The sequence below is a fragment of the Pteropus vampyrus genome, unplaced genomic scaffold, assembly GCF_000151845.1.
Source record: "Pteropus vampyrus isolate Shadow unplaced genomic scaffold, Pvam_2.0 Scaffold1, whole genome shotgun sequence".
NCBI lineage: Eukaryota > Metazoa > Chordata > Mammalia > Chiroptera > Pteropodidae > Pteropus > Pteropus vampyrus.
The window spans coordinates 4,223,354-4,250,606 of NW_011888782.1; the positions used below are offsets into that span (position 1 = coordinate 4,223,354).

Here is a 27,253-nt window from a genome sequence, read left to right on the forward strand (position 1 = left end):
GCTTGGAGGCCAAATGGGTGACCCTGTAGCGGTCACCATGGAGATGCCTGAGCGAGGGGGCGGAGACAGCGGAAGACGGCGCTCACTGCCGAGTCGTCGTGTACCGCTTCGCCCATTGGACGGAAGCGACCAATAGACGTGATGACCGGTCGCGCTGCCGCTACGTCACGACGGGGACACCTGGAAGCTTCCAGGCACGGCCGTGGAATTTGGCCCGGGTCTGCAGCCTAGGTATCCGTAGGGCTGGCGGCGCGGAGGCGTTTGACCGCGGCTGCTGTTGGGTGAGCTCATGTCCACCGACCTTAGGAGGCCCCAACCAGACCCGGCTGAAGGCCGCCGCAGGCCTAGGTAGCAAACTTCCCGCGCTCGGCGCCCCTGGGGCAAGAGCCGCCGCTCTGGTCTTCGGCAGCGGCACGAGCAGTTCAGCTTTCTCGGTCTCCCTCCGTGCCTTCCCGGTGGCGGACGAAAAGCAACCTTGGAATTTCGGTTAACTGGGTGACCTTGAGCTCAGAGCGACGTCTAGCTTGTATTTCCTCGCTGCACTCGTCTCTTCAGGTATATCTCCGCTTCTTCCTTACTCCCTATTATATCCAGATGCCCTAAATTGTGTTGCTGAAAGGATCAAGACCTGGGAGACGGACTGAGTTCTACTCCTATGTGTGCCAAGCATATGACATTATTTACTGCAGTGATTTGTAGTAACATTGAAAACATCATCTTTTATTTAGAGAGTTTACTATGTGCGAGATGTTGCGCTAAGTATAATCTTCCATTAACCTTGGGAGTTTAGATGTTACTCCATGTTATTAATCTTCAAACTAAGATACAGAGAGTTGAGAATCTTGACCAAAATCATATAACTAGAAGATGAAGAGCCTGTGTGTTGCCAAAGCTTGGGAACAAATTCATTAACTTACGTGAACCACAATTTCTTTTTCATAAAAGTAATGGCATCAGCAGGCAGAGTTATTACCACGAGGCCTATTTATATGGGAAACGAAATACAGATAAAAGGTGCTCTGTCTTGGAAGCAGTGCTCGTGCCTGTTTTAGTACAACATGGAGATATTGCTTCATTGCTAGGCATTAATTCAAATCTTGGCAGAGAAGGAATGCAATGCAATAAAAAAAGCTCTGCTGAGAAGCAGACCTGGGCTCAGAATCTGACTATTGTGGAACTAGCTCTGAGAGCTGGTTCTTGTTTCTTCTGACTGAAAAAGGATTGGATTAGAGATGATTGGCAAGATCCATTTCAGATCTAACATTCTACTTTTGTGTGGAAATGATGAGTTTTATTTGATTCAGCAACTGCATGTACCATATTTAGTTTATGTTAATATAATACATATACATAATACACATACACATATGTACACGTCCCTATGCTTATTTATGTACACAAATGTTTGCATGAAGTTACCAAATTTTATGCACACTGAAATGAAGTTCCACCTGGTTTAGCTCTTTTCAGACTTGAAAACCTAAAGGCAGAGGAGTCTTTGGGAGAAGATTCAGAAGTTATGTTAAAGGAGTTTATACATTGTTTCAAAGGCTCACAGACACTCCATTTCGCATAACTGGAGATCTACCCAGCAGTTAGGAAAGATTTTTAAACTTTTTGAGGGTTAACTAGGATGATTCTGCTTTCTTTGAGCAAAAAAGGAATTCTAGCAAAGCCCGCTTAGCCCAGTGACTGTTCTCTGTAGACACAGATACTTCCTAGGTAGCATCTTGGAGACAGGAGGGCAGGGGAGAATCTTCAGTGGCTATTCTGTAGTCCCAATGAGCATTTTGAGGTTGGGAACCATCTTTAGTTCTTCAATGCTTCTTAGAATAAGTACCTACAAATTAAAGATGAGCCATTTTTGAGTGTACAGAAATGGGTGCAGTCATATTTGATTCATGGAAGTATAAATTGGTAGACCTTTTGGAAAGCAGTTTGGATCTATCAAAAACAATTTTCTAGGGAATCTTAAAATCTGAGGTTCTAAAAGTTACAGGAGTCGTTGGGTAATTTTTTTTATAATTTCTTTGTAATTTTCCAATTTGTCTTTGAGTACATATTACCTAAAATGGAAGAAGAAAAATTAATGAGACATGAATTAATAATTGACACTATGTGCCAGGCACTGTACCAGATGGTTTACATGCATTATTATATCATTAAAATCACCCAATGAGGTAATAGGTATCATCAGTACCATCTTCACCATTGGGAAATTTGAGATTTCGGGGCTAAGGAGACTTGCCTAAAGAGGAGAGGCAAAGCTAGTGAGTGGCAGTAAGTTATGGTGAGAACTCAAATCCATCTGATCCCAGAACCTAGGCTTTTCATAACTTTGATGCCATCTTGATATGATGGTGTTGAAGCAGAGCTAGATTAAACAATTAGCCCTGAAGCTCTGCAGACTGCTGAGATTTTTGCTAGAGCTGTGCTGATTCCCTTGAGACCTAGATTTGAGTGTCTCCTTGGCCTTCCAGACTGTTTTCATCCTGCCATCTGTTGGCCATACCCTTGTCTGGCTAGAGGAAGTTCCCTGTATGGTTCTGTGCAGTTTGAGTTCATTCTGTGCTGAATAAAATAAAAACATAGCCAAACATGTGCGTTTTTTTTTTTCTCCACCCAGTATTTTAAATAAAACATTACAGTAACTACTAAACTTTACATTTATTCCTGAAAGGTAATGGAAACATTCAGTAATGAGACATTTCGGGACCCTGGAAGCATGACAAAAGCAGATTTACTAGTTGCTATAGGATCATTTGAGGTCAAAAAATTTTTTTTTTTAAATCATGAAATGTTAACACTACTGATCTGGAAATTAACAGTGACTAAAATAATTAGCATAAAATCAAGTTTGGAAATAGATCATAATTATGTAATAGAAACTGTTCTATGAGTGCTGTTGTGTATCAGGCTAAGGGGAGTTGTTTATTAGCAATATCAAACCACTACCTCTTTAGATTGTTTGGTAGGGAGGCAGGGGGTTAATGTATTTGGGTTAGGTTTTTGTAACACTCTTCTTCCTTGCCAGATACTTCCATAGATATTTATTCCTCTAAGCAATCCAATGAAGTAGTGTTGGCATTCCCATTTAAAAATGGTCAAAGATGACTGGCCTAAGATCAAAAAGCAGGAAGGAGTCAGACCTGAGCCCAGTACCACGGATTACAAATCAAGCACTCTCGAAATAACTTGGACACTGCTAGGGTTCCCTTACCAAATGCTAAATGCCCAGAAGCCCCTTACTCCCTCAGTGGCACCGAGGATTCTAAATCAACAGATGCCATGGTATTTCTGTGAATTTACTTCATTTCAGCATTAATACTTTCTGAGGCATTTCTGATTTTTCTCTCACTGCTCTCTCACACTTCATCCAATCTGTCAACACGTCCTAGGGCTCTAATTCCAAGATACATTCCATGCTCATCTACTTATGTCATCTCTGTAGCTTTGTCCCACTCTAATCTTAGACTGGGGCTTTCTAACTGGACTTCCTGCTTAAACTCTTGCCCCTCTGTGATCAGTTCTTCACTTAACAGTGTGCACGATCTTTTAATGTAGATTAATCATGTCCCTCTCCTGCTTTATTCAAACACTTTAGTTCCTTCCAGTTGCCCTTAGAATAAAGTACGTACCCTTACCATGGCCTGATGTGATCTGGCGTGTGCTACCTGCTCGACTTCATCTCATATCACTCTCACCTAGCTCACTGCTGTCCAGTCACACTGGCTGTGGTTCTTCTAACACACCAAATATACTTATTTCTGTGATTGGGCCTCCGCCAAAATGCCGTGCCTTTAATGTTTGCTTCGCTGCCTCTTCATCATCATTCAGGTCTCAACTAAAATGTCTCTTGAGAGAGAGCTTTCCTGGTATTTCCTCACCTGCCCCATCACTTATTTCCTCTTATCACACACATTATAATCTGTAATTATCTCATTATCTGTTTACTATTATCTGTCACACGCACTGTAATAAAAGCTGCATGATGGCAAGGTCCTTGTGTCTGGTTCTTTACTCTGTCTCCACGGCCTGAAATGGTGCCTGGCACCCCATTAATTGTTAAATAAATTTTGTGTACTTATTGAACAGAAACCAGTATGGTTCATTTTAAATATCAAATTTAATCTGTTGCTTGCAGTAATTTTTTTTTTACTGCATAAATGGATATGTTTTATTTGGCATTTATGATAGTTTTCTCTGTCTTAGAAATAGAGCTAATTAAGAATATTTTTGGTGAGGTAAGTAAGGCCTATGAGAATACAGACGTTTATGGAATATTCTTGTTTGTATGGTTTTAGAAAATAATATGTTACTGTTGCATAGTTAATTAAATATTTACATCAAATATATGAAACCATTTGATATATTTTAAAAAATAGGTAGTTTTGTTTTTTAAATACCTTATTGCTTTGGAAGTCACTTTGAACACATTTTTATAAAAATACCCTTTATTTACCAGTAGGTGGCACTCTCGGTCATGATTACTATTATAAAACAAGATTTTAGAATTTTAGAGAACAGCTTGTAAAAATTAACATTTCTTTGTTTTCTAGTTTGAGTGGTAGGCCATTCAAACAGCATAATCACTAAAATATATATCTTATGTGAGGACAGTTTATTTTAGCAATAGTTGTCTAAAACATTGAGCAGAACAATGTTTCATATTAAACTATATATATCAGTTAATTTTTATGAGAGAATTTGGCCTTAAATGACACTGGCTGTATCATTCCAGCTGTTGGTCTGGTTTTTCCTGAGTAGCAGGAATTAAAGGCCAAGAAAGATGAAAAGTGAAGCAGTAAGAGAAGCAATTAGGAAAGTAGAAAAAAAAAATCAGAAAAAAGAAAAGTGGAAGCATGAAGAGGAAGAATTGATGGAAAGGGGATAATTGAGAATAGACTTGCCGTGAGGTGATTCCTGCTGATTATAATGAGCTTTCCTTCTGCAGCTAAGAAATAGTAATGCTTTTTAAGTTTCCCAAAACATTTTCTTATATGTCGTCTCTGCCATTACAGGAACTTTGTGAGAATGTCAATATATGGAAACACTGTTCGTGTTCCAACTGGTGTGTATCCGAAGGTCTCAGTATAATACCAGGACCAAAATATTGCATGTCAGTCAGTCAGCCAGCCATATACTTAATGACTCCTAGGATCTCATGGGCTTCTAAAGTAAGTTTCTTTCAGTGATTAACATGCCATTTTTGGTTTAGCACATTTTGAAGGAGAGAAACTACATTTAGTAGTCTTGCATGAGGTAAAGGGGCCTTATACTTTTTTCATGTACTAGGGAAAATATCAAGTAACATGTTCATCTACCAAGATGCTACATCATAAAATGGTATCTAAAGATTAGTTATGAAACGGGGCTTTTTGATACGATTTAATTATAACTGAATAAATTAGATGTGACTTATATCACCACCTGATTTATTTACTTTTATTTATGTTCTATCTCTGCCTTCTAAAATATAAGCTCCCTAAGAAGGTTTTTGTTTTGTTCACGTCTTTATCTTCAGTGCCTGCCACATAATGGGCTCTTAATAAATATTTGTCAAATGAATGGCTAAATTAATGAATATGGAGTAGGAACATAAGCACACCTAGCTTGAATATTTTTCTAACACTAAGTTTATTACCATTAATTTATATAGTACCTTCAAAAGAACTTAGAAAAAAAGAGTGCTCACATTTGTCTCCATTTATTTGCAAGCTAACTAAGGTGGGTAAGGACAGATACAGCAGTATAATGTGTTAAAAGCAGCCACCTTGGCTATAGAAATATTTACAAATTAACTGAGGAAAGCAAAATGGTAGAAACCGAAAAAATGCATTATCTGACTCCCAATCAGTGATTTTGCTGATAGGCTAGTAGTTTTTAGAATTTGAAATGTTGGGAACCTTTCTGGGTTTTTGTTTTTTAAACTTTTTATTGAAGTTTATAACGTACAAACAGAAAAGTACAAAAATCCTAAGAGGACAGCTTGATTAATTTTTTTATTAAGACAATTTTTTTAGAGCAGTTTTGGGTTCATAGCAAAATTGAAGGGAGAGTACAGAGATTTCTAATATACCCCGGCCTCACAGACGTACAGCCTCCCCTATTATCAACATTTCCCACCAAAGTGGTACAGTTGTTAAAATTGATGAACCTACATTGACACATCATTATCACCCAAAGTCCATAGTTTACAGCTGACTCTTGGTGGTGTATGTTCTCTGGATTTGGACAAATGTTTAATGATGTGTGTCTATCATTATGGTGTCATACAGACTATTTTTACTGCCCTAAACATTCTTTGTGGTTTGATGAATTTTTACAAAATGAGAATACTCTTGTAATCGGCATTCAGATTAAAAAACAATGTTGTCAGTTCCCCAAGGGTAACTGCTAACTTGATCTTCAACTTTGTAGATTAATTTTTTCTGTTTCTGTACTTTATATGACTGGGCCCATAGAATTTGCACTTTTAGAGTCTGACTACTTTCATTCTTTTATTCAATATTTGTGATATTTACCTGTGTTATGAATATAGTTGCAGTTTGTTTGTTCTCATTGCTGTAAACCTCAGACAATTTGCCCCTTGCACTTAAACAAGAAATGTTAAAACTTATGTGATGCTGTTTGGGCGGAATAAAACTATCAGGCAATTAGAAAATCTCTCCTCTTCTGTAATAGCTTAAGATTAGTCATAGAGCTTGGTCAGAGATTTTGGAAACTAATAGAGAATATGAATATTTGATGGCACCAATAATTACATATGTATGTACTGTAGAGATCCATTGAATCAGCTCTAAATAATGGCAGTAATTTTCTCAGGGTGAAGTTAGGCCCTTAATTGCTTTGTTGTTAGATGAGTAAGAACATAAGCACACCTAGCTTGAATATTGATTGGCCCCTTCTTCACTGGCCCCTAAAATAGTCTGATATTTTTCTGATTTTTCTTAAAATATTTTAACTTTTAGTTTTATGTTTGCCCAGGAAGCACCATGGCTTGTGCTGCTGTTGTGGTCTCTGGGTTTTTACGAAGCTCTGTTGGAGCCATCTGCACCCAGGCTGCTTCGTTGAGATTGACGCCCAGTGCCTTGCGCCATCTTACTCTAGCCAGGTGAGCCACTGCCCTTGAGTGTCATTTGAGGTCGATTTTCAAAGAGACCTGACCTGCTGTTGGTTACGAGAGGCATTTCAAACTCCTGAAATCATAACATAGCATACTGCTTAAATGTGCATAACATCAGTCAATTGTTAAACTGCAGTTAGATGTGCAAATTTTCATTGACCATTTTCTAGGATCCATAATGTTATATTGTATTTTGGATAGTCATGATATTACAGGGGAAACTAATTTAATGATTTCTCATGAGGATAATTTTTAATAACCTAATTTTACTTTCTATTAAAGCATAATGAAATCCAAAAAGAAAACTGATCACTTGGAGAGAACTGCAAATGTCGTTCGACGGGAGGTTTGTATCTTTGGGCTGTGGCAAGTTTTCTTAGGCCGGACAGTTTGTACACAGTTTGACTGCCTTATGGAGAAGATAATAGATGAGCTTGACCTTTGAAGGACAAAGGTTATTTTTTTGTTCAGAACTTTTCTGAACAGGACATGTGACAACTGATTTGAAAAGATGACAGTGAAATACTCAAATTTTTCCCTTTGAACTTGGAACGAATGGATTAATTTTTGGTGGAAGAAATATAGCAGCAATTCCGGAAACTGTCCTCACAGGTATGATGTGTAGGGTTGTGTTTTAGGGATAGAACTTCTTTTAGAGCCTACATTTTATGAATAGCTTAGCTTTTCTTTCTTTCTTCATTCGTTCCTTCTTCCTTTCTTTTTCTTTTTCTTTTTTTTTTTTTTTTTTGACATTATGTGTCAAGGTCCTTCTTCTTATCCCTACTTTAGAACAACTTCTATTTCATCAAGGGAGAAAGTACTGACATCTGAGAAAGGAAGGTGGACGAGCTCTTGGTACTGTTCCCATGAGCAGACTTTTTTCCACCATATTCAGACTAGAGAAGGTTAATCCACCGTCTGAAGGGGTGCCAAGGGCTGAGGAATAAGGATCCTCACCCTTTAACTCAGTGAATAACCACATTTTCTTTTACAAACATAAATTGGAACTTTGTTTTGCTTTTTGAGTGATTCTTCACATATTTAGATATATTGAGTTTAGTGTTATAAGTTAAAAAAATTTCACATAAAGAATGATTTATACACTTCTGTAACACGGTTAGACATTGTATTGTCACAGTAGCTTAACTTTAATAATAGCAGGACACTTTTATGTTCAAGAGTATTGTTTAGGCCCCACTTTTCAAGCTAATACTATTTTCAGAAAATTGCTTTGGCACTAAGGGTGGTATGTTTGTGGATTCAGCTCTAAGCCAGTGTTTTGTGAGGTCCATGTAAAATTAGTTCTGCATAACATTTATGGATGTGTGGGAAAATATGCTTTTCTCACCAATGATAAATCCAAAAATACTTTTTTGGGGTGTTTGTTCAACACACAAAAATGCTGACTCTGTAAATGTGAGATCTGTTAGAATTTCTTTTTTGAAAAGTGAAACCTTACCAGTTTTGAAGAAAAAGAGGTTTAACAGTCGTAGACTGTACTCTTTTCTATTATATTTTGAGGCACGTAGAACTGGTGCAGAATTTGGCAGACTTTCTGTAAAGGGCTAGATAGTATTTTAGACTTCATGAGCCATGCTATCTATCTTAGCTCTAACTACAAAACTCTGCCTTTATAGTGTGAAAATAGCCATAGATAACACATAGACAAATCAGTGTGGTTGGGTTCCAATAATATGTTCTTTACCAAAACATGCAGATTTGGTCTGTGGATCATAGTTTGCCAACCCCTGAATTAGCCATTTCTGAATTTTATAGGACAAAATTATTGAGACTTTTTGGGGTGGTTATTTTGAGCCATGTTTAAGAAAACTACACAGAAAGTTAATGTGAACTCTAATAGTGTGACTGAAAAGCTGAGGATTTTAATTCCCAGAAGTCAGAAAATTACAGGGCTAATTCCATCTATGCTCTTACTTTGGTGGAAGAATTTTCCAATTGCAACTCTTATCTTTTTCGTCTGTTTCTAATTTCCACTCCTTTCCCAAAGAGAAAAAGAGCTGGGAGCTGGGAGGAGCTGGATAAAGCTAGATGATGTCTGGGGTCACTACCTGAGTGGTATAAAGTCATCGAAGCTCACCTCAGTCCTTCCACAGGACAGCTCCTAGCCATAGAGCAGAAGCTCAACCTTGGACTTGCTGAAATGAATAGCGCTTCAGGTTGGGACGTAACAGAACTGGCTCACCTCATGGTCTTGTCTGTATTGCAGATATACTTTACAAAACTCTCCACCTGCTACTTGCTCTTCAGTTCAAATCTGAAGTAGCCTAGGGATAAGATTGCATCTGCATCTTGCAAAAGACGAAGTAGAGCCTAGGAGCTATCTAGTGGCTTCTCCCAGGGCCAGAGGGAAGCTCCAGCCCAGGTCTATGCTTCTTAGGCCAAAGGACCCTGCTGCCCCTTCCAGAGTGGGTAGAGAATGGAGCACTCATCCACCCAGAAATGTCCTTTCCTTATTAGACACTGGGTTTCCTTTAGAGAACTTACTGAATGACTATGATATAATGTTAATGCTTCTTACTTGGGGCTGTAAATAAATGTAACCAATTTGGGATCGTGCTGATGCAGGAAACTGAGCTCTGAATTGAATGACATTGGACTGTGTTGCGTTCACATTTTTTTCTTAGGGATCAAAGAATAAGCAGTCTGGGTAACAGAAATGTCAAGTAGGTAAGAGTAGAAATATTGTAGTGCAGTAAGATTGTTCAGGTAAAACTAAGATTTCATTGGAGGAGTCACTGTGTGCTTGGTCCCTGCAGAGAGCTGACCCACCAAGCAAGATGTACTCTAGTCATCAATTTGATGGGAGAGTTTGGTAATGAAAGAATATTTTAAATTACTAATTCTTATGTAATAATTTGAAAATATGCCAGGTTCTGGGTTACAGCATTGAAAATGATAAATAAGATCCCTGACCTTAGATTCTAGTGGAACTCTGATCAGAAGGAACTGGTTTTGTGCATTTAACTGACTTTGGAAAAACCACTAATGCTTTTTCAATTGTACTTGTTTGCTACTTCTAGAAGTCTGTGCTTACAGATGCCTCATGTGTATTGTTACCTATTTCTTTACAGAGCACTTGATGATATAGTAAGTTGTTACTTGATTCTCACAACCACCCTGGGAGAGAAGTACAGGGGTCCTTATTCCCATTTCACAGATGAGGAAGTTAAGACTTTGGAGATTTAGACAGGGTGGTTCTGCTTCCTGACTTCCCTGGCTTATGCCCCTTGTCCTGGTGGAATTATCAATAGCACCCCCTTTCTTTTTCATAAATGCCATGTTTTGGATAATAAATTACATTTTCAGCCTAAGTTTGAAAGACTTGTTCAAGTAAGTGGAGGATTCAGTCTTTGAACTCAAATCTTTGACATCAAGTTGGTTTTTCTACTACAAAAAAAAAAAAAAAATGTGACACTTGACTTAGATAAAGTTTAACTGAGCAACACAGTGGAAGATAAATTTCACATATCCTCTTCATTGTTCGAAATCAAAACTTCACTTAGGTGTTACTGGGCGGAAGAAAGGAAGCAGTTATACTGGCACAGTAGTTGGCTAACAAATCAAATGGCTGGGCTCCTGGGACAGGGACCTTTGGCAATCCTGTGGATCCCAGTGCTGATTATTAAGGACTGATAATCTGCTGGACTCGTGGTTTTGCTGAGGCCTAGGTTTGAGTGAGATGGGCTGCTTGGCTGGAGAGCTGGCCCATATCCTGAGTTTAACGTTTACTATTTGTCATCACCTACACATTTTGGGAAGAGTGTATGCTGGAGTGGCCATCTTCATCTTGGTGGGAGAGGAGAGCATCTCTCTAATATGGAACATTTCCCAGTAGTTGGACACCTAATTTGCTTTGATTGTCAGAGTCTGTTGGTTGGAGAATCTGGGACAAGTAGTGCTTGGCTTTCCAGTTTCATGGCACTGTCAACTCTGACTGAGCAGAGAGAGCTAGGGAGAAACCTCAGGCACCCACCACCTAGAGGTAACCGTGAGCATGTAGAGGGCCTGGGCCGCAGATCCTTGGAGAAATTTCCAAGGAAGTTCAGTCTGATGGCTCTGGCAGCTGGCCTCGGGGTCCCCAGGGTACACAGCTCACCCTGCAAAGAGGGAGCCCCCTAGAGGAAGATCCAGCTTAACAGTGCTGTAGCCACAGTGTCTAGCACACTGTCAGCATGCTGTAGGCATTCAGTATGTTTCCTTGAGCAGCATCAACAAGTGTTAATCTCACCTCTGTGGCTAGTTACCTGTACTACCTCTGTTGAGTCACTTTGTAAAGTAGCAGCAGTGACAATCAGGTGATGATGTGAGTGTACTCTATGGTTCTGTATAGATATGAGCTGTGAAAAATGAGGACCTGCCTCTACTTCTACTTAACTATGTCCAGAACTTAACTTGTTCATGTCTAAAATGTATAGTGTTAGTGCTTTTTAATAAATTAAGTAATCTAAGAGGCAAGGCTTTTTTCCATTTTACCTCCAGGAATCTAATCAAATGAAATGGATTTTATTTTAATATCAGCAGACATGTGTTAAGTGCCTGCTGTGTGCCCAGCCCTGTCATAGGTGCAGGGGACACAGCAGTGCATGAGGCAGGTAAAGTCCCTGTTGTACATGGAACTTATTACGGTACAGATAAGCCAGAGACTGTCACATGTGATATACACTACGAAGGAAATAAAACAGGGTAATGGCTGGGGACAAGGGTGCTATTGTAAATGGCTGTGTAACATTTGAGCTGAGACTTGAATAAGAAAAAGAGCCAGCCAGGTGCACAGCATTCCTGGCAGAGGGACTGGCAAGGGCCAAGGCTTTGAGGCAGGAAGGAACTTGGCATGTTCAGAGGAAGGTGGTTGGATGAGAGGTAGGCAGGGCCCAGCTTGTATAAACTGCTGTGGGCTTGGATTAGGAGTTGGATGGTTTTGTGCAGGGAAATGACATATGATATACATTTTAAATTGGTCATCTATTTGCTTGGGAAAGCACTGTTTTTTTTGTTGTTGTACTTTGACACCAGATTGGAGGCTACTGACCTAGTCCTAGAAGAGGTGATGGTGGCTTAGAGTAGGATGGTAGTGGTGGGGATGAAGAGCATTGGGTGGATCTGGGACAGAGGTAGGGCTAATGGGGTTCACAGATTGAGGGTGCAGGTGCAATTAATGAGAGGAGAGGAAACATATTTCTAGCTTTGGGATTTGAATAATCTAGGTAGATGATGATGGTGACATATATTTGCTAATGTGGAGCAGAATAAGTTTGGAGAAGGGGAAATAACTCAATTTTGGAATAATCTGGGATGGGAGGTGGGAAGTAGATGGAGTTACAGATGAAACAATATTAACCATGAGTTATATCAACTTATATTAACAGTTGAATCTGGAACATGGGTTCAGTGGAGGTTCATTATATTATTTTTACTAGTTTTATATGTTTGAAATTTCCCATAATAAAAAGGAAGAAACTTTGGGAGATAAGATTGAGTTCTGTGTTGGATGTGTTGTTTGAAAAGGAAATTCAAAGTGACAGTTGGATATATGAGTTTGGAGTTCACTGCTGGAAATAAAAAGTTTAAGCCGTGTAGAGAGTAAGGGAAGAAAGAAGGCCCAGGCCTCAGCCCTGGGTGTGTTAACATGTAGAGGTTAAGCAGAAGAGGAAGGACCAGGAGAGAAGAGGGAGAGGGAGTGGACAGTGAGGCAAGAGGGGAATCAGCAGGGTGCTGGTGAAGCCAAGAGGAAAAATGTTTCAGGGAGAGAGGGGCCACACGTGCTGGATTCTGCTGAGAGGTCGTCGTTGGATTTAGCTAAGCAGGTAGTGGGTGACTAGAATGATCGGCTTTAATACATTACTGAGTGTAAAAGCCTGACCGTATTGTGTTGGAGAGAGAACGGGAGATAAGAAAGTGGAGCCAGGACCATATATAACTCTTGAGAGTCTTTCACGTGAATGGGAGCAGAGAAATGGGGCAATAGCTGGGTTAAGGGAGAGGATTTTTTTTTGCAGGGGGGTTAATTTTTTGTTTTTGGTATTTTGAGAAGCATTAAAAGCACAGTGGCCAAGTGCCTGGATTCCAGTCTCTGCCACTTACTAGCTCTGGGACCTCAAGTTTTCTCATATGTAAAATAAGGATAATAGTAATACTTACCTTTTAGAGTTTGTGTGAAGATTGAATGAATTAATGTATGTGAAGTACCTAGAACACGGTAGGCTCTATATATAGGTGTTTGTTGCTGCTGCTGCTATTTGAGGTGGAAGTGCGCGCATGTGTTCTTGTGGAGGGGGGAGAAGGGGTGATACTTGCTCGAGTAAGGCCTGAGAAGGCAGAGCGGAGGTCGGCCCAGCGGACAGGTTAGCCCTTGGTAGGAGCAAGGAAAGTTCATTTGCCAGGATGTAGTGTTGATGGGCATATGCCACTTAAGAAGTTGTACGGTTGACAGATTTTGTGGACTTTCCTTGTCAGGAAATCACTTCAATAAAACCAGTTTCTTTTCATCAGGTTCCTACTCATCAGATTGGTCCTCTGCCCCAATTTAAATAATATCTCTGGGCCTTGGTGTCCTTATGTGTAAAATGGTATTTTTGATGATGAGTGAATTTTCCTTCAACTCTGAAATTCTCTGTGCCCTCTTTTGTTTAAGGTCATCTCTAACCTTGGCTTTGTTTAAATTTTTAAGCCAGCAAATGAATGAATGGGAATGAACAGAGGAAGCCAGTCAAGTTCCCCAAAGAAAGACCTATTTCCTGTACAGAGACTTTTGCAGCAGCATCAAGATATCCTACATAAAACCTGCTTTTTAAACCAATGTGATGGAATTTCCTTTTAGATGCTGACTTCGTCAAAGCATTGAGAATGTGTGCTAGTAAAAGGTTGGCAAATGTATTGTTATTTTATTGAACAGTAGAAGACTCTAAATGTTATTTTATGGAAAACTTCATTTCCTGCCATGTGTTTTAACTTAGGACATGGCCAGCTGAGGTTTCAGTTGTGAAATCTTTTGATCCATTAAGTATGAGAACAAGTACAAGTTAAATCATAAAGTTTCTCCATCATGTTTTACTTATTCAGTAAATGTAGGGAAAGAATGGTGTACAAGGGCCGTGATTACAGATCATAATCATTCGAAACTAGCTTCAGAATAAAGATGCGGCCTTCAAAAAGATTTTGCTAATGTTTTTAATCCACATTGCTAGAAACCTTTATATAGTGTACATTATTTGTATTAATTAAATAGAACAAAGAGTTAAGAGGGAGGCATGTCTTGAAAGGTATTTCGTGTCACCAGTTATAGCAGTTTTGCTCAGATTATTAGGACAAATAGTGACAGGTATATATTACTGTTAATGTTGATGCCAATAAGCATAAAGCATCTGGGAACATTTTTGGTCAGAGACAATCCAAATAAAAGTAAGACTTTTTCAATAGAAAGTGTAACATTTTCCCCTTCTTCATTGAATTTTATATTTAGACATTGGCCAATTTTGGTGATTTCATTTCACATAGACTGGCATTTGACTGTGAAGAATGCAGACATGTTTCAGCTGAAATTCTGCGTTCCTCTCCCCCTTCCCCCGAGTGGTTATGAATGTTGATTTTTCTGCTACCAGGTGACTCTTTGGGATGTATTTAAAGCTATGTATCTGGTTTGGTTCATGAATCTGACAGATGCCAGTTAAGCTCTTATAGATGAAATAATCTAGCTCTTTGTTTTGTTTTTACAGATTATTATATTGAAAAAAAATAACGAATGTTTATAAAATAAACATTTTTTTTTGTAAGCCAAAAAAAAAAAAAATGAAAGCAATAATGTAAGGGAGAATCTTCTGATGATTCTTATTACTTGTCTTTGTAATAACATTTAAAATTGAATGTGTGACAGACCACGAAGATTCCTCGTCAAAAAGACATTTTCAGGAGAATTTGTATTTACATTAACATGTGCTAAGTATGATAAGAAGGCTGAAATATTTTATGGGTAGAGTTGAAAGGGTGGAGAGAAGAGGAAAGACCTCGGGCGGAGGGTAGGTGGGTAGTGTTTGAGCAGGGCCTGGACGGTGGTTGAGGGATTGTTACACAGGACAGAGAGAGTATGGTACCTGCCGAGTGACCTAGGCAGCGTTTTGGGAGGCAGGCAAGTGTCAGGTGCCTTTGAAGACCAGTGAGTTGTTCAGTTTGGCTGGTAAACCTCTAGCATAGGGATTGAGGAGGAGCTTAAGCTGGAATGAATTACAAAGACCTTTTACGTTGTTTTGTTTTGTTTTGTTTTGTTTGTTTGGTAATTGAATGTTGGAGAGCCCTTGACGGTTTTTGAGAGCAACTCAGTGAAGTCAGAACATTAGGAATATTCACTTGTTGGCTTCTTTGAGAGAGACAAAGAGGCAAAGGCAGCAGTTCAATTGAAAAGAAAAATTTTTTGGCTTAGGATGGTGGTGGGTGCACAAGTGGCAGAAAAGACACGAGCTGAGTTTACGGAACTTGGCTATGTTAGGGACATAATGCCTGGAAGAGTCAAAGACTCTGTGTGTGCGCGCATATGCTCATGTACCAAATGAAAATAGATTTGACATTACTGAGTCCAAGATGGGTCTGGAATTGAAATCCCGGTGATGGAAAGCAGCTGATTTTAGGGGGCTTTCAGCGGGCAGGGGTAGCCTTTTCCATCTCTCCATATCCAGTACCGGGCACCATGCTCAAGAAATGTCTGAACGAATATGGTGGATTTAGTTCTACAAATAAGTGAGTTTATTGTTGGGATAAGACTATCAAGTGATTAAGGGCCAAGCAGACCTAGGTTTGAATCCTGACTCAGCTGTTCCTGAGTCGTCGTGAGAAAGTTGTTGAACCCTTCCATTTCCTCATCTGCAGAATAGAGATGATAACACTATGTCTTGGGATATAGTATAATTATTCATATTAGCTGAATGAATCAGTGCACATAAAACATTTAACCCAGCATCTGGTATACACCCGAGATAAATGCTCCCCAGACATTGGCTGTTACAGGAGAATGTAGATGTGAGCCTGTGATTAGCAAAAAAAGTAACGAGTTGGGTGTGGAGGTTAGAGCTTTGGGATGCTTGAGGGCCTCAGCCTAGAGGTGGGAGAGGGAGTAGGAGTGAGGCCAATGAGAGAAAGTCCCATCGACGAAGTGGGAGGAGGAATGGTAAAGAAGAAGGATTGGGTCATAGGGGCAGAGGACCCGAAGCACTCAATGTCAGCTCTCCCAGGCAAGGAAAACGCGTCAGGATGGAAAAGAAGTAAAAAGCATCAAGTTCAGAGAGATCAGAGAGAGTGAGAACTGAGACCAGATATTGAATTTGTTCAGGAAGATATCCACCAACCTTAGAAGGAGAAGTTACGGAGAACATCAGGGAAAAGGGAAGATTCTGTCAGATAAAGAAGTATCAGAGGCAGGGATTAAAGGCAAAATTTCTAAAGTAGCTTCAAGACAGTATGGCTTTTAAATTTGTTCTAGCAAAGTAATTGATAGAATGTGGTACAAAGACCGACATAATTTACAGGTCCTTATTGTCATCCACGAGAACAGTCCCCATGGGGGTCTGCAAGGTCCTGCATGGCAGCACTGATGTGTTGGCAAATGCAATAGTAAGTGAAAAAGTGTAATGTATAAGGTAATAACAATATGGATAAATTCATTATAATTAATGCAATAAGATATATTATATCTGACATTATAATAAATATGTACTTACTATGGGCCAGCAGTGTTATAAATGCTTTGCATATATTATCTCATTTAATCCTCCCAGCAACTCTGAGGTATAGGTGTTGTTATTCTCATTTTATAACTGAGGTAGGCTAGGGAAATGTGCCCAGAGTCACACAGATGGTAGGTAAGCAAATTGCGGAGTCAGGATTAAATGACAGGCAATCTAGCTATAGAGCCCGTGCTGTTAACAGCCATACTATGCTGCTTTTATTTTGTTGCTGAATTGTTTAGAACGGGCAAACAGCATTGAATATCATGTCTGGTGAAGCAGAAGGTCTAGAGGGAGAAAACTTGAACATGAAGGAAAGGGCTGGTAGGAGCTGGTGAAGCATTGTTTCAGAGAGGATAGGCAGGACTAGGATCAGCAGTGCAGATCCGTGAAGGAAAATCACCCCACTTGCTCCCAGGGAGAGAAGAGAGAGATTAGCAAAATACAGAGAAAGAGAGCCAAGGGACTTCATAGGAGTAAGAGAAAGAAATTTTTAACAGATTTTGAGGTGGTGAGGGAGACCACCATCCTTCCTGAGAATTCTCCAGTGGATTGTTAAGAATGTTTCCCACTGATAGTTTGATTAGACCTAACTAATCCTATTGGAGACAGGGGGCTGAATGAGCTAGTGTTAGGGCGGAAGGATCACCAACCTTGAACAGATTTTCAAGGCACCCTTGAATGGAGCCCAAGGAAAATGACTGTATTTTGTTCACCTGCTACTGATCTTGATTTGCTGCCGGAAGTGGAGTTGAACAGCAGTAGGACGTTGAAGAAGGAGTCATGCTGTCTTTTTTCGCCCTTTGTGCAGATATCCCAGGCTTAGAGAGAAAGAGAAACCCAAAGACACAAGAAACAGAATGAAGGAAATAGAGACATTTTGAATTTGAGAGTTGCTGAGTCATGGATGGCACTTGACTGAAGAGTACCTAACTCAGACCTTTTTAGGATTTTCTAGAAACCAGATATCTGTAGTGAAGGGCTGTTGTTTTAAGATTGTAGACCATTTATATTTTGTAAAATATAATTAAAAAGGGATTATAAAAAATAAAATAAATAAAGACTTAAGAAGTACAAACCTACTTTCTATTATTAGATTCAACAGGTACACAATTTACTCTAAAATTGTGAAAATAAAGTTTCTCAGTGCTTACTATTTTAACTTCTGAAATTTGCATGTCATGGATTTCTTGTAGGTTCGGAACAAACACAGGCTCACAGCTAATGGTGGGCCTCACTTTGAGGCTGTAGTACTGACAGGCTTTAGGTGCCAAACAGACTCGAAGTCCCAGTGCTCTTCCTGAAGTGCCCAGCCTGGTGCACGACACATGGCAGACACTCAACAAATAAATGCTTGTTAAATAGTCCCTTTGAGATGATATTGGTATGCAGAATAAAAGTCAATTTATATTTTAGCAAGTCTCTCAAAAACAAGATAATTAAAATTCATTCACCTGGTGATAGGCAGAATTTTAAAGCAGAGTGTGGTTTACCTTGTTTTGCAATGGTCAAAAACCACATCTTCATAATACCTGAGTTACCAGAAAGCCACAATTTGTTCTTGGCGTGTGTACACACTAACCTCAGCCACAGTTCATCTTTTGACTCAAGGTCGTGTCAGCAGCAAAGGTGTGTGGAGCTGCCAGTGAGTCACCGTCTGTGAAGAGGCTCTGCCTGCTTGTTGCTGATAAGGATTTTTCTTTTAAAGCTGGCCAGTGGTAAGTGGCTCTTCTGTTTCCTAAGTGTCATGAGTGTTTACGAAGGTGCCATCAGATAGACGGGCTTGTTTTATTTTCTGGACAGGGCTTCTGTGTCCAGCTATTTCTCCTGAGGAGTAAGAATTCTAGACCATCTCCATTCAGGGGGAGCCTTTTTTTTGGCACAGAGAATATGATTTCTTTCCTGGCCCCAGAGCTGACCTCGGTTTTGAGCCTGTGACCCTCTTAGTCATATATGAAAATTGCTGCCTTGAGTTTTCCAGATTGAAACAAAGCATCTAATTCTGGTCCATGGAGCTGACAACTCTGATAATTTTCCTCTGCAAGAATGGTTGCTTATAGAATGCACTGCAGTAATCTAATCTAATAGAATTATGAGTTGCTGGGTATTGATACGTTTTCAAAAATGAGTCTTCTTTATATTGAATACAAAATAAACAGCAGTCTGAAAATAATAACCAGTTATATCACAGAGCTAACTAAACTACCCTCTCAACTGAATTCCTGCATCACTCATATTTTATCTGGGTTGAGCTTATTATTGATCCTGAATTTATTATCAGGAGCCCCCAGTCAGACCCAGCCCACACCCACTCATGAGTCCACTCCATTCTCTGTGGACTAGTCAGTATGCTGATAGGGTAACAGCCCAGGTGTCCCACTGTTCCTGGGAATGGCCTCAACTGAGCTGAAATTCAGGCTGAATTGTAAATAAAGCAACTTGTATTTCCTTAGGAAAGGTGTGTTTGGGTGTACGTTTCCTTTATTTAAATAAAGCATTCATTTCTAAATGAATTTCTGGCATGTCAATCTCGGTAGTATTTCTTAGGAGTCACTTGACTAAATTTGGCAGTCCATCTGGAAATGTGGTTTTGTTAGAAGGAGGATGTGTGATAATAGCAAGTGTGATAATAGCAAGAGTTAGCAGTCTTGTGTTAATAGTTTGCCTTTGAATTTAGAACTAGAAAACAAGATGCTGATTGCAATAATTTGTGTTTGTGAAGCAATTTACTGCAATCTTTGCACATGTTCAGTGATACATATTAAATTCATTTGGGCTGTTTTTTGGGGGGGTTGGGCAACATTTTTACCCTTCAAAAATAGTTTAGCAGTTATTACATTGAAAAGTAGGAACTTTAATTGTAATGATCTGTCTTTCCATATTTCCCTGCTGTGGGAGTGTTTGTGTCCTGTGCACAGCATTGTCTCTGTGCCTTCAACTCCAAATCATGCAAATACCCTGAGCCCAGTCCCCAGTCTCCTGACTAGAAAAAGCCTGCGCACTGGTTTATAATGCTGCTGCTATGGTGTGCCTGCGAATGTATTAGCACTTACAAACTGTAGTTAGCTGATGAGAAAAACATCAGTTCTCTAGTGATAGATAAAGAAAAAAGGTCCCATTGTGATCCTCAGGATAAAATTATTCACTGTTGGGTGTTATATATCCCGTATCAGTGAATGGATTTAGTCACGTCACTGACATTAGGACCGGCTTTAGTATGCGCCTGGCAGACTCCTGCTTCAGAGGGCAAGCATGGGGTGGTCATCTCTGGCTGGTTAGGGATGCCCCTTTCCCTGCCAGATGTCCTATCGGCACTCATTCCTGGCTCGTGGACCTTTTTTTTTAAAAAAAAAAAAAAAAAATTACTCCCTTAGCACTGACTTATTGCATGGCTCTAGGGACTGTGAGTTCCTTTGGACACTTGACTTCATGGTGATAGAATGGGCATTTGCTTAGGTTGGTGGCGTCCACTCCTTCAGTGCGGTTGCTGGGACAGCTTGCACTGTAGGCTTCCTTAGATCATCATCCTGGTAGTAACCTCATGTGGCACTTTGAGGAGAGGGCAAGGATCAGGGAGTGGATGTGGCTGCCGTGTAGACTTTGTAGTTAGGATTATCAGAGTGGACTGCTGCTTATGAAGGGGAAGATTGCTTTTGGATGTATCATTCCTGTTGGGCCTATGTCTGGGCCATGATCCCACATCTCTGAATCCTCTGACACCTACTAAATGGTGAGGGGGAGACTCCAGACCTGCCTCAGTGCTCTGGAGCTTTGGTCACAGATCCCAGGTGGATACCTTCGACGTAGACCAAAGGCACCGAGTTCTTACTGGGCCCTCCTGAGGGGACTGGTTCCTGTACAAGGAAACCAGTTCCAGGATCTCAAGTAATCCAATCCAGAGAGAAGAAACTTCCTCTCTGGATTTCTCTCACGAGCAGGGCTAAACTTTGTGGGCTTTTCTCACCAGTAGTTCCACCACTTAGCTCCTCTTTGGTGAGTCCTGCCCTTGACCTTCTCAGAATTCCTCCTTCCCAAGGACAGAAAGATTGAGGCTCCCTCTCGGGGCCAGAGAGGCCACTTACAGTGCTCGCGCAGTGTGTGAGTGTCCGGAGTTGTCAGATTCAGTGTTACGTGTGGTGCTCACTGCTATGGGCCAGACCCTTCCTCTAAGGGAGGCTGTATCACAGTGTCACACGCCTAGTGCTCTGGAGTCTGCCCAGCTCACATGTTCGCTTTTCTGACTGCCCTGTGACATAGGCATTTTCTGTCTTTCTCCAGGTTTCGGTTTCCATGTCTTTAAAGAGAGAATAGTGATATTCATATGTCTTGGGAAATGTCAGACATTTAGCACAGTGCCTGATGTTTAACTTTATTAGTTTCCTTTTGTTTTTTGTTACAGCCAATGTTTCACCCAGGCAGTTAGATCATTTGTGCTGGTGAGGCCCAGGGTACAGATTCCGATTCTTAGTTCCTTGGCTAGTTCTCCTGCAGTGACACTGTTGGTTGGAAGAGCAGCAGGCCAAGTAGGAGTGGGTGAGCGCACATCTCCGCTGTTATGATGCCCCTCGTGCTGCATCATAACTCCCCACTGGGGCTGTGCACAGGACATCACCTGAAGGGAGCAAAGGCAAAGCGGTTTTGGAGAGAGAATGGTATATCTCTGACTTTGTACAAGATAATATAAGTTTTTATGCTTGAAGATGACTGAGCTGTACCAAGAGAAGGAGGACACCAAGAAGAAACAGATTAGAGGAGCAAAATTAGAGAAATAAGACTCTACTCCTACCCTCTAGCATGGCTGCTGCATTGTAGACACTATACAAACTACACAGCTGTGTTCGGCAGCCCTGACTCACACATGACCACACGTAGAAAGTGCTACATTCTTTGGTGTCATTGTTCAGACTGTGTCCTCCTCCATTGCTTGCCTGGTGAGTTCTGTGTGTATTTAAGACTCCTCTGCGAAGTCTTTCTTAATTCTTCTACCCTTGGTAGAATTGATGACTTCTTCCTCTGCTGTCCTCCCCACTGCCCCCAATTGACCCCCCAGCAAATTTTTTTTTAAATAAAACAATGGCTTTATTAATATTTTCCTGGTAAAATCAGTATCTCATATGTTGGAGCTAAGAAGAAATCTCTACTAAGAACAGTATAGGTACTTCTAGACGTATCTCAAATGATGAGCATTTTCTCTCTTTGCTAAGGACAGATTTTGTTGTGGCACATTTAATTGTATTTATTTGTTAATTTTTCTCCCATTATGATGAGTTTATTGATGGCCGGGACCAAGACCTACTTGCAACCTCTATTTCTAACAGGAACCACAGTCCCTATGCATTGTAGGCAGGTACTGTCTATAGTGTTTGCAAAAGGTGTGAATGAGGGGCTCCAAGTGCTAGAGCTGAGAACTGAGGACTTTTGGGATCTCATAGTAAAGCATCGTCATTCAGCCACTGTTCGCATGCCTGCTGTGCGCTGGGCATTGGGCTGCATCAGTGGGCAGGGCAGGGCTGCCTCGTGTGTCACAGCTGGATATGGATATGTGCCCTTCACCACAGGATTAGGCTGTCTCAGTTCTTCATATACTTATGCATATGGGGGTGCAGTAGGTGGCTCAACTCTTGGCTCTAAGAGGGCATTTTTAAAGGCATGTGTGTATGTGTGTGTATAATTTTTTCTTGGACAGATGTTTTATTAAATATGTATTGTGCATATTTCCTTAAATCCATTCAGAGGGAGTTTTTATGTCATTTGAATCCCGTAGCATTTAAGAAAGGAGTCATTTTTTTCTAAGGGTATCTTTCTAAAGTTTCTAGAAAACGATTCCCTTTCACTCACCTGAAAATGGTCTTTATCAGCATCAAGCAGCAGAGGGCACTATAGTTCAGGAGATGAAGCAGCAAAAGTAGCTCATTGATATTTTTTTAATCATGGACACTGTGGAGATACTATTATAACTCCTCTCTAAAAGCATATAGCAGTTGTGTTAATAAATGTTAACTATAATCTTTGGAAATTTGTGTCTTGCCTGAAACAAAAGTGAAATTAAGGTATTCATGGGAAAAGTCAAGTGGAATATAGGTGGAAAGTAGGCTAGGGACATTTTCTGGAGCACTTCCAGTACAGAACTGTTTTTTTTTTTTTTAATGCTATAAAAAAAATGACCAGATCTTTAAGGTCATAGATCAAAAGAGAACACCTTTTAAGGTCATAGATCAAATCAATAGAGAACATTGTGTGCTTTTCTTGTAAGCCTGCTAGTAGGAAAACAACTGAGGAAAATGATACTTTTTCTCTTTGGTGGTAAATAAACATCTAGAATGGACGTTTGTATTTCCTAGACACTAGGATGAGAATTTTTTGTGGTCTTAGTTTCTCATAAATTTCTTTCCTTGGTGTATGTGACTAGATTTGTTGCACTTCCTAGAATCCCCACCAAAAAAGAGTTTCTGTGGCATAGAATTACTGAAGGCTTGAAACTTGCAAGAGTTCTAGACTTTAGAAGTGTGGTTAGAAGGAACAATATCAATATCAGTGGAATTATACAGTATGTGGTCTTTTCTGTGGCTGACTTCTTTCTCTTAACATGATTTCAGTGTCCATCTATGTTGTAGCATGCGTCACTACTTTATTCCATCACGTGGCTATACCACATTTTGTTCATACATTCATCAGTTGATGAACATTTAGATTTCCACTTTTAGTCTATTATCAATAATGCTACTATGAACATTTGTGTGCAAGTGTTTGTGTGAACATATATTTTCATTTCTCTTGGGTATATTTTGTGAATTTAAAAGTGTGATAAATATCTTCCTCACTGAGTGGAGTTGTGGGTCATACAGTAACTCTGTTGAACCTTTTCAGGCACTGCCAAACTGTTTTCCAAAGTGGCTGTGCCATTTTACAATCCTACCACCATGTATAAGGGTTCCAATTCCTCCAGATCCTCACTAACACTCACTATTGTCTTTTTGATTAGCCATTCATCCCAGTGTGTGTGAAGTGATAGCTCATTGTGATTTTGATTTGCATTTCCCTAATAACATACAATATTGAACATCTTTTCATGTGTTTATTAGCCATATATATTGTCTTTGAAGATATGTTTTATTCAAATCCTTTGCCCACATTTTTTGAGTTGTCTTTTTATTACTGAGTTGTAAGAGTTCTTTATATATTCTGTATACAAGTTTCTTATCAGATATATGATTTGAAAATACTTTCTCAGTCTGTCGGTTGTCTTTTAACTCTCATGATGGTATCATTCGTAGCAAAAAGTTTTTAATTTTGATGCAGTCTAGTTTATTTTTTTAACCCTTGTGTTTTGGTGTCATTGCCATGAAGAGTTACTCTTGTGTAAGTCTTCTAAGAGCTTACAATTTTAGCTTTTATATTTATGTCTATGATCCATTTTAAGTTAATTTTTGTATATGGTGTGAGGTAAGGGTCAGACTTCATTATTTTTACATGTAGATATTCAGTTGCCCCAGCACTATTTGTTGAAAAGACTCTTTGCCATTGAATTGTGTCGGTATCTTTGTTGAAAATCAACTGACCATAAATTTGAGCATTTATTTCTGGACTCTCAATCCTTTTTCATTGATCTGTGTGCCTATTTTTATGCTAGTTCCACAGTGTCTTCATCACTTTACCTTGATAGTAAGTTTTGAAATTAGAAGGTGTGTGTCCTCCAAATTTGTTTTTTTTTTTTTTTTTTTTCAGGATTGTTTTGATGATTCTGGATTCCTTGAATTTCCATATTAATTTTATGATCAACTTGTAAATTTCTGCAAAGAAACCAGCTGGATTTTTATACATAGTGCATCGAATCTGGAGATCAATTTTGAGAGTATTGCTATCTTAACAATATTAAGTCTTCCAATTCATAGCCATGAGATGTCTTTCTGTTTATTTAAATCATTGATATTTTTTCAAGAGTTTTGTCGTTTTCATTGTCCAGATCTTATTCTTCTTTTGTTAAATTTATTCTCAATTAATTTATTCTTTTTATGCTATTACAAATAGAATTATTTTCCTTAATTTCATATTTAGATTGTTCATTACTAGTATATAGAAATGCAATTGGTTTTTGTTATTGACCTTGTATTCTGCTACCTTATTTCACTTGTTAATCAGTCTAATATCTTTATAGTCGATTCCTTAGGATGTTCTATATACAACATCATGTCACCTATACTCTTTCTCTCGAATCTGGATGCCTTTTATTTCATTTTCTTGTTTAATTGCCTTGGTTAGAGCCTCTAACACAATGTTGAATAGAGGTGGTAGGAGCAGACATCCTTGTCTTGTTTCTGTTCTTGGAGTGGGGGATTCTTAGCCTTTCACCATTAAATATGATATTAGCTGTGGATATTTTGTAAATGCCCTTTGTCAGGTCGAGGAAGTTCCCATTTATTCCTCATTTTGTTGACCGTTTTTATTATGTAAAGGTGTTGAATTTTATCAGATGCCTTTTCTGCATCTATTGATCATGTGTGTTTTGTCCTTTATTCTACTAGTTGGTGTATTCCATTGATTGATTCTCAGATATTAAACCAACCTTGTATTCCTGGGATTTTTGCATCTATATTCACAAGGGACATTGATTTGTAGTTTCTTTTCTTATGATATCTTTCTCTGGTTTTGGGGTAATAGCAATACTGGCCTCATAGAATGAGTTGGGATGTGTTTACTGTTTTGGGGGGAAAATTTGTGAAAGATTAGTATTCTTCTTTAAATGTTTGGTAGTATTCATGAATGATGTCACCTGAACCTATTTTTTTTTTTGTGGGAAGTTTTAAAATTACTAATTTAATTCATTAACTTGTTATGGGTCTGTCAGATTTTCTGTTTCTTCTTAAGTCCAATTTGGTAGTATGTGTCCATTTCATCAAAGTAATCTAATTTTTTGTCAAACCGTTGTTCATAGAATTCCTTTTAATCTTTTATTTTTGTAAGGCTGGTGATGAGGTCCCCTCTTTCATTCTTGAATTTAGCAATTTTATCTTTTTTTTTCTTAGTCTAGTTAAGTTTGTCAGTTTTGTTTACCTTGTTACCCACTTTTTAAATTGCTTCAGCAGTAATAATTTATTTGCCTTTCCTTTTAGGATTGATTTCTTTATCCCAGGAGTCTCTGTGGTTGGTGGGTTCTCAATATGCTCTAGCCCCAGACTGCTAGAACAAGAGAGGATGATAGAATTGGCAGTGAAATATACAAACCACCCTCCTGCTCTCTGGATTCACAATCAGGTGAGCAAACCTGTATTTAAACTTAAAGATTAGAACATCTCTACTTTCCAGAAAATTTGTGTTCATATCACTTAATCTAAGAAATCTAGGCTTGAGTGAAAAGGGTACATGTTCACAGAGAGCTCCCTTATATCCAGAATTCAGACTCTAAAAGGTCAGGGAAGCAGAATCTTTTTTGATGCATTCAGGCTGACTCAAAGCTACTTAGGGGGTCTGGAAATATCTTCTGGGTCACCAAACTGCATTCAGTTGAATACTACTTTAGGAGTAAAACAGTCTACTTTATATGTAAGATTTTTGAAAATTCGCTCTTTGTATGTCTTGTAATTGGTAAATCTACAAATCAGATTATTTTGCCCTATCCATCCTAAATAAAAGGAATTAAACTATCATTCTGTCACTAGTTGGAGGAGAAACAGTCTCTGATTATATACTACTCATGCCCAGAGCTGAGCCAGTGCTAATCCTGTGGTGCCACTGCCTCTTCATTTTAATCTCTAGAGAGTTCTTCACATGGGATTCTGAGAGGGAATCTACATTTGCTAATAACTCATGCTTCCTCATGGGACTCAAACACAATCCTACATAAGGTGCCTGTTGATTCCCTACTAGAACTCTGATAACAAAGAATGAACTCAGAGCAGATCAGTTATTTGTCTTCGTAGTTTTTGACCCATTTCTTTTTTTTACTGCCATCTCCTTTACTTCTAGAGTGTGTCTACTTTATTTACCAGCAACCCATCCCATCCCAGGCATTTTCTTTCCCCCTTTACCAAAAAGGAATGTACCAGTACAGATACTGTAGATATATATAGATAAACTGATTTTCAAATTTACGTGGAAGAGCAGAGGAACTCAGATAGGTGAAACAATTTCGAAAAAGAAGACTAAAGTGGAAAGAATCACAAAATTCAAATTTAAGGTTAAAATAAAGCTACATAATCAGAAAAGTGTGGTATTGGTAAAGGGATAGACATATAGGTCAATGGAACAGAATAAAGAGTTCAGAGATACACTGGCACACATGTAGCCATTTGATTTTTGACAAAAGTGCTAAAGAAATTCAATGTTGAAAGGATAACTTTTTCAATAAATAGTGTTGGAACAATTGTTTATCCATATGCCAAAAAAAAGAAACTTTACC

The 27,253-nt window shown here is 39.2% G+C and overlaps 1 protein-coding gene across 6 annotated transcripts in view; it reads left to right on the top strand.

Annotated features, from left to right (window-relative positions):
• Window positions 1-164: 164 nt before the first annotated feature.
• OXNAD1 (oxidoreductase NAD binding domain containing 1) overlaps window positions 165-27,253 on the top strand; it is a 36,775-nt gene continuing 9,686 nt past the window's right edge. Inside the window, exons 1-6 of one of the 6 annotated variants that reach the window (XM_011354928.2) lie at window positions 167-555; window positions 5,022-5,177; window positions 6,988-7,114; window positions 7,409-7,472; window positions 18,469-18,575; window positions 25,968-26,109. In XM_011354928.2, the coding sequence (XP_011353230.1) occupies window positions 6,996-7,114; window positions 7,409-7,472; window positions 18,469-18,575; window positions 25,968-26,109 (432 nt within the window). In that variant the 5' untranslated portion in view covers window positions 167-555; window positions 5,022-5,177; window positions 6,988-6,995. Of the gene's footprint in view, window positions 556-5,021; window positions 5,178-6,971; window positions 7,115-7,408; window positions 7,473-18,468; window positions 18,576-25,967; window positions 26,110-27,253 lie in introns of all 6 variants that reach the window. The other 5 variants (XM_011354856.2, XM_023530719.1, XM_011355004.2 and 2 more) reach the window with 5 other exon arrangements.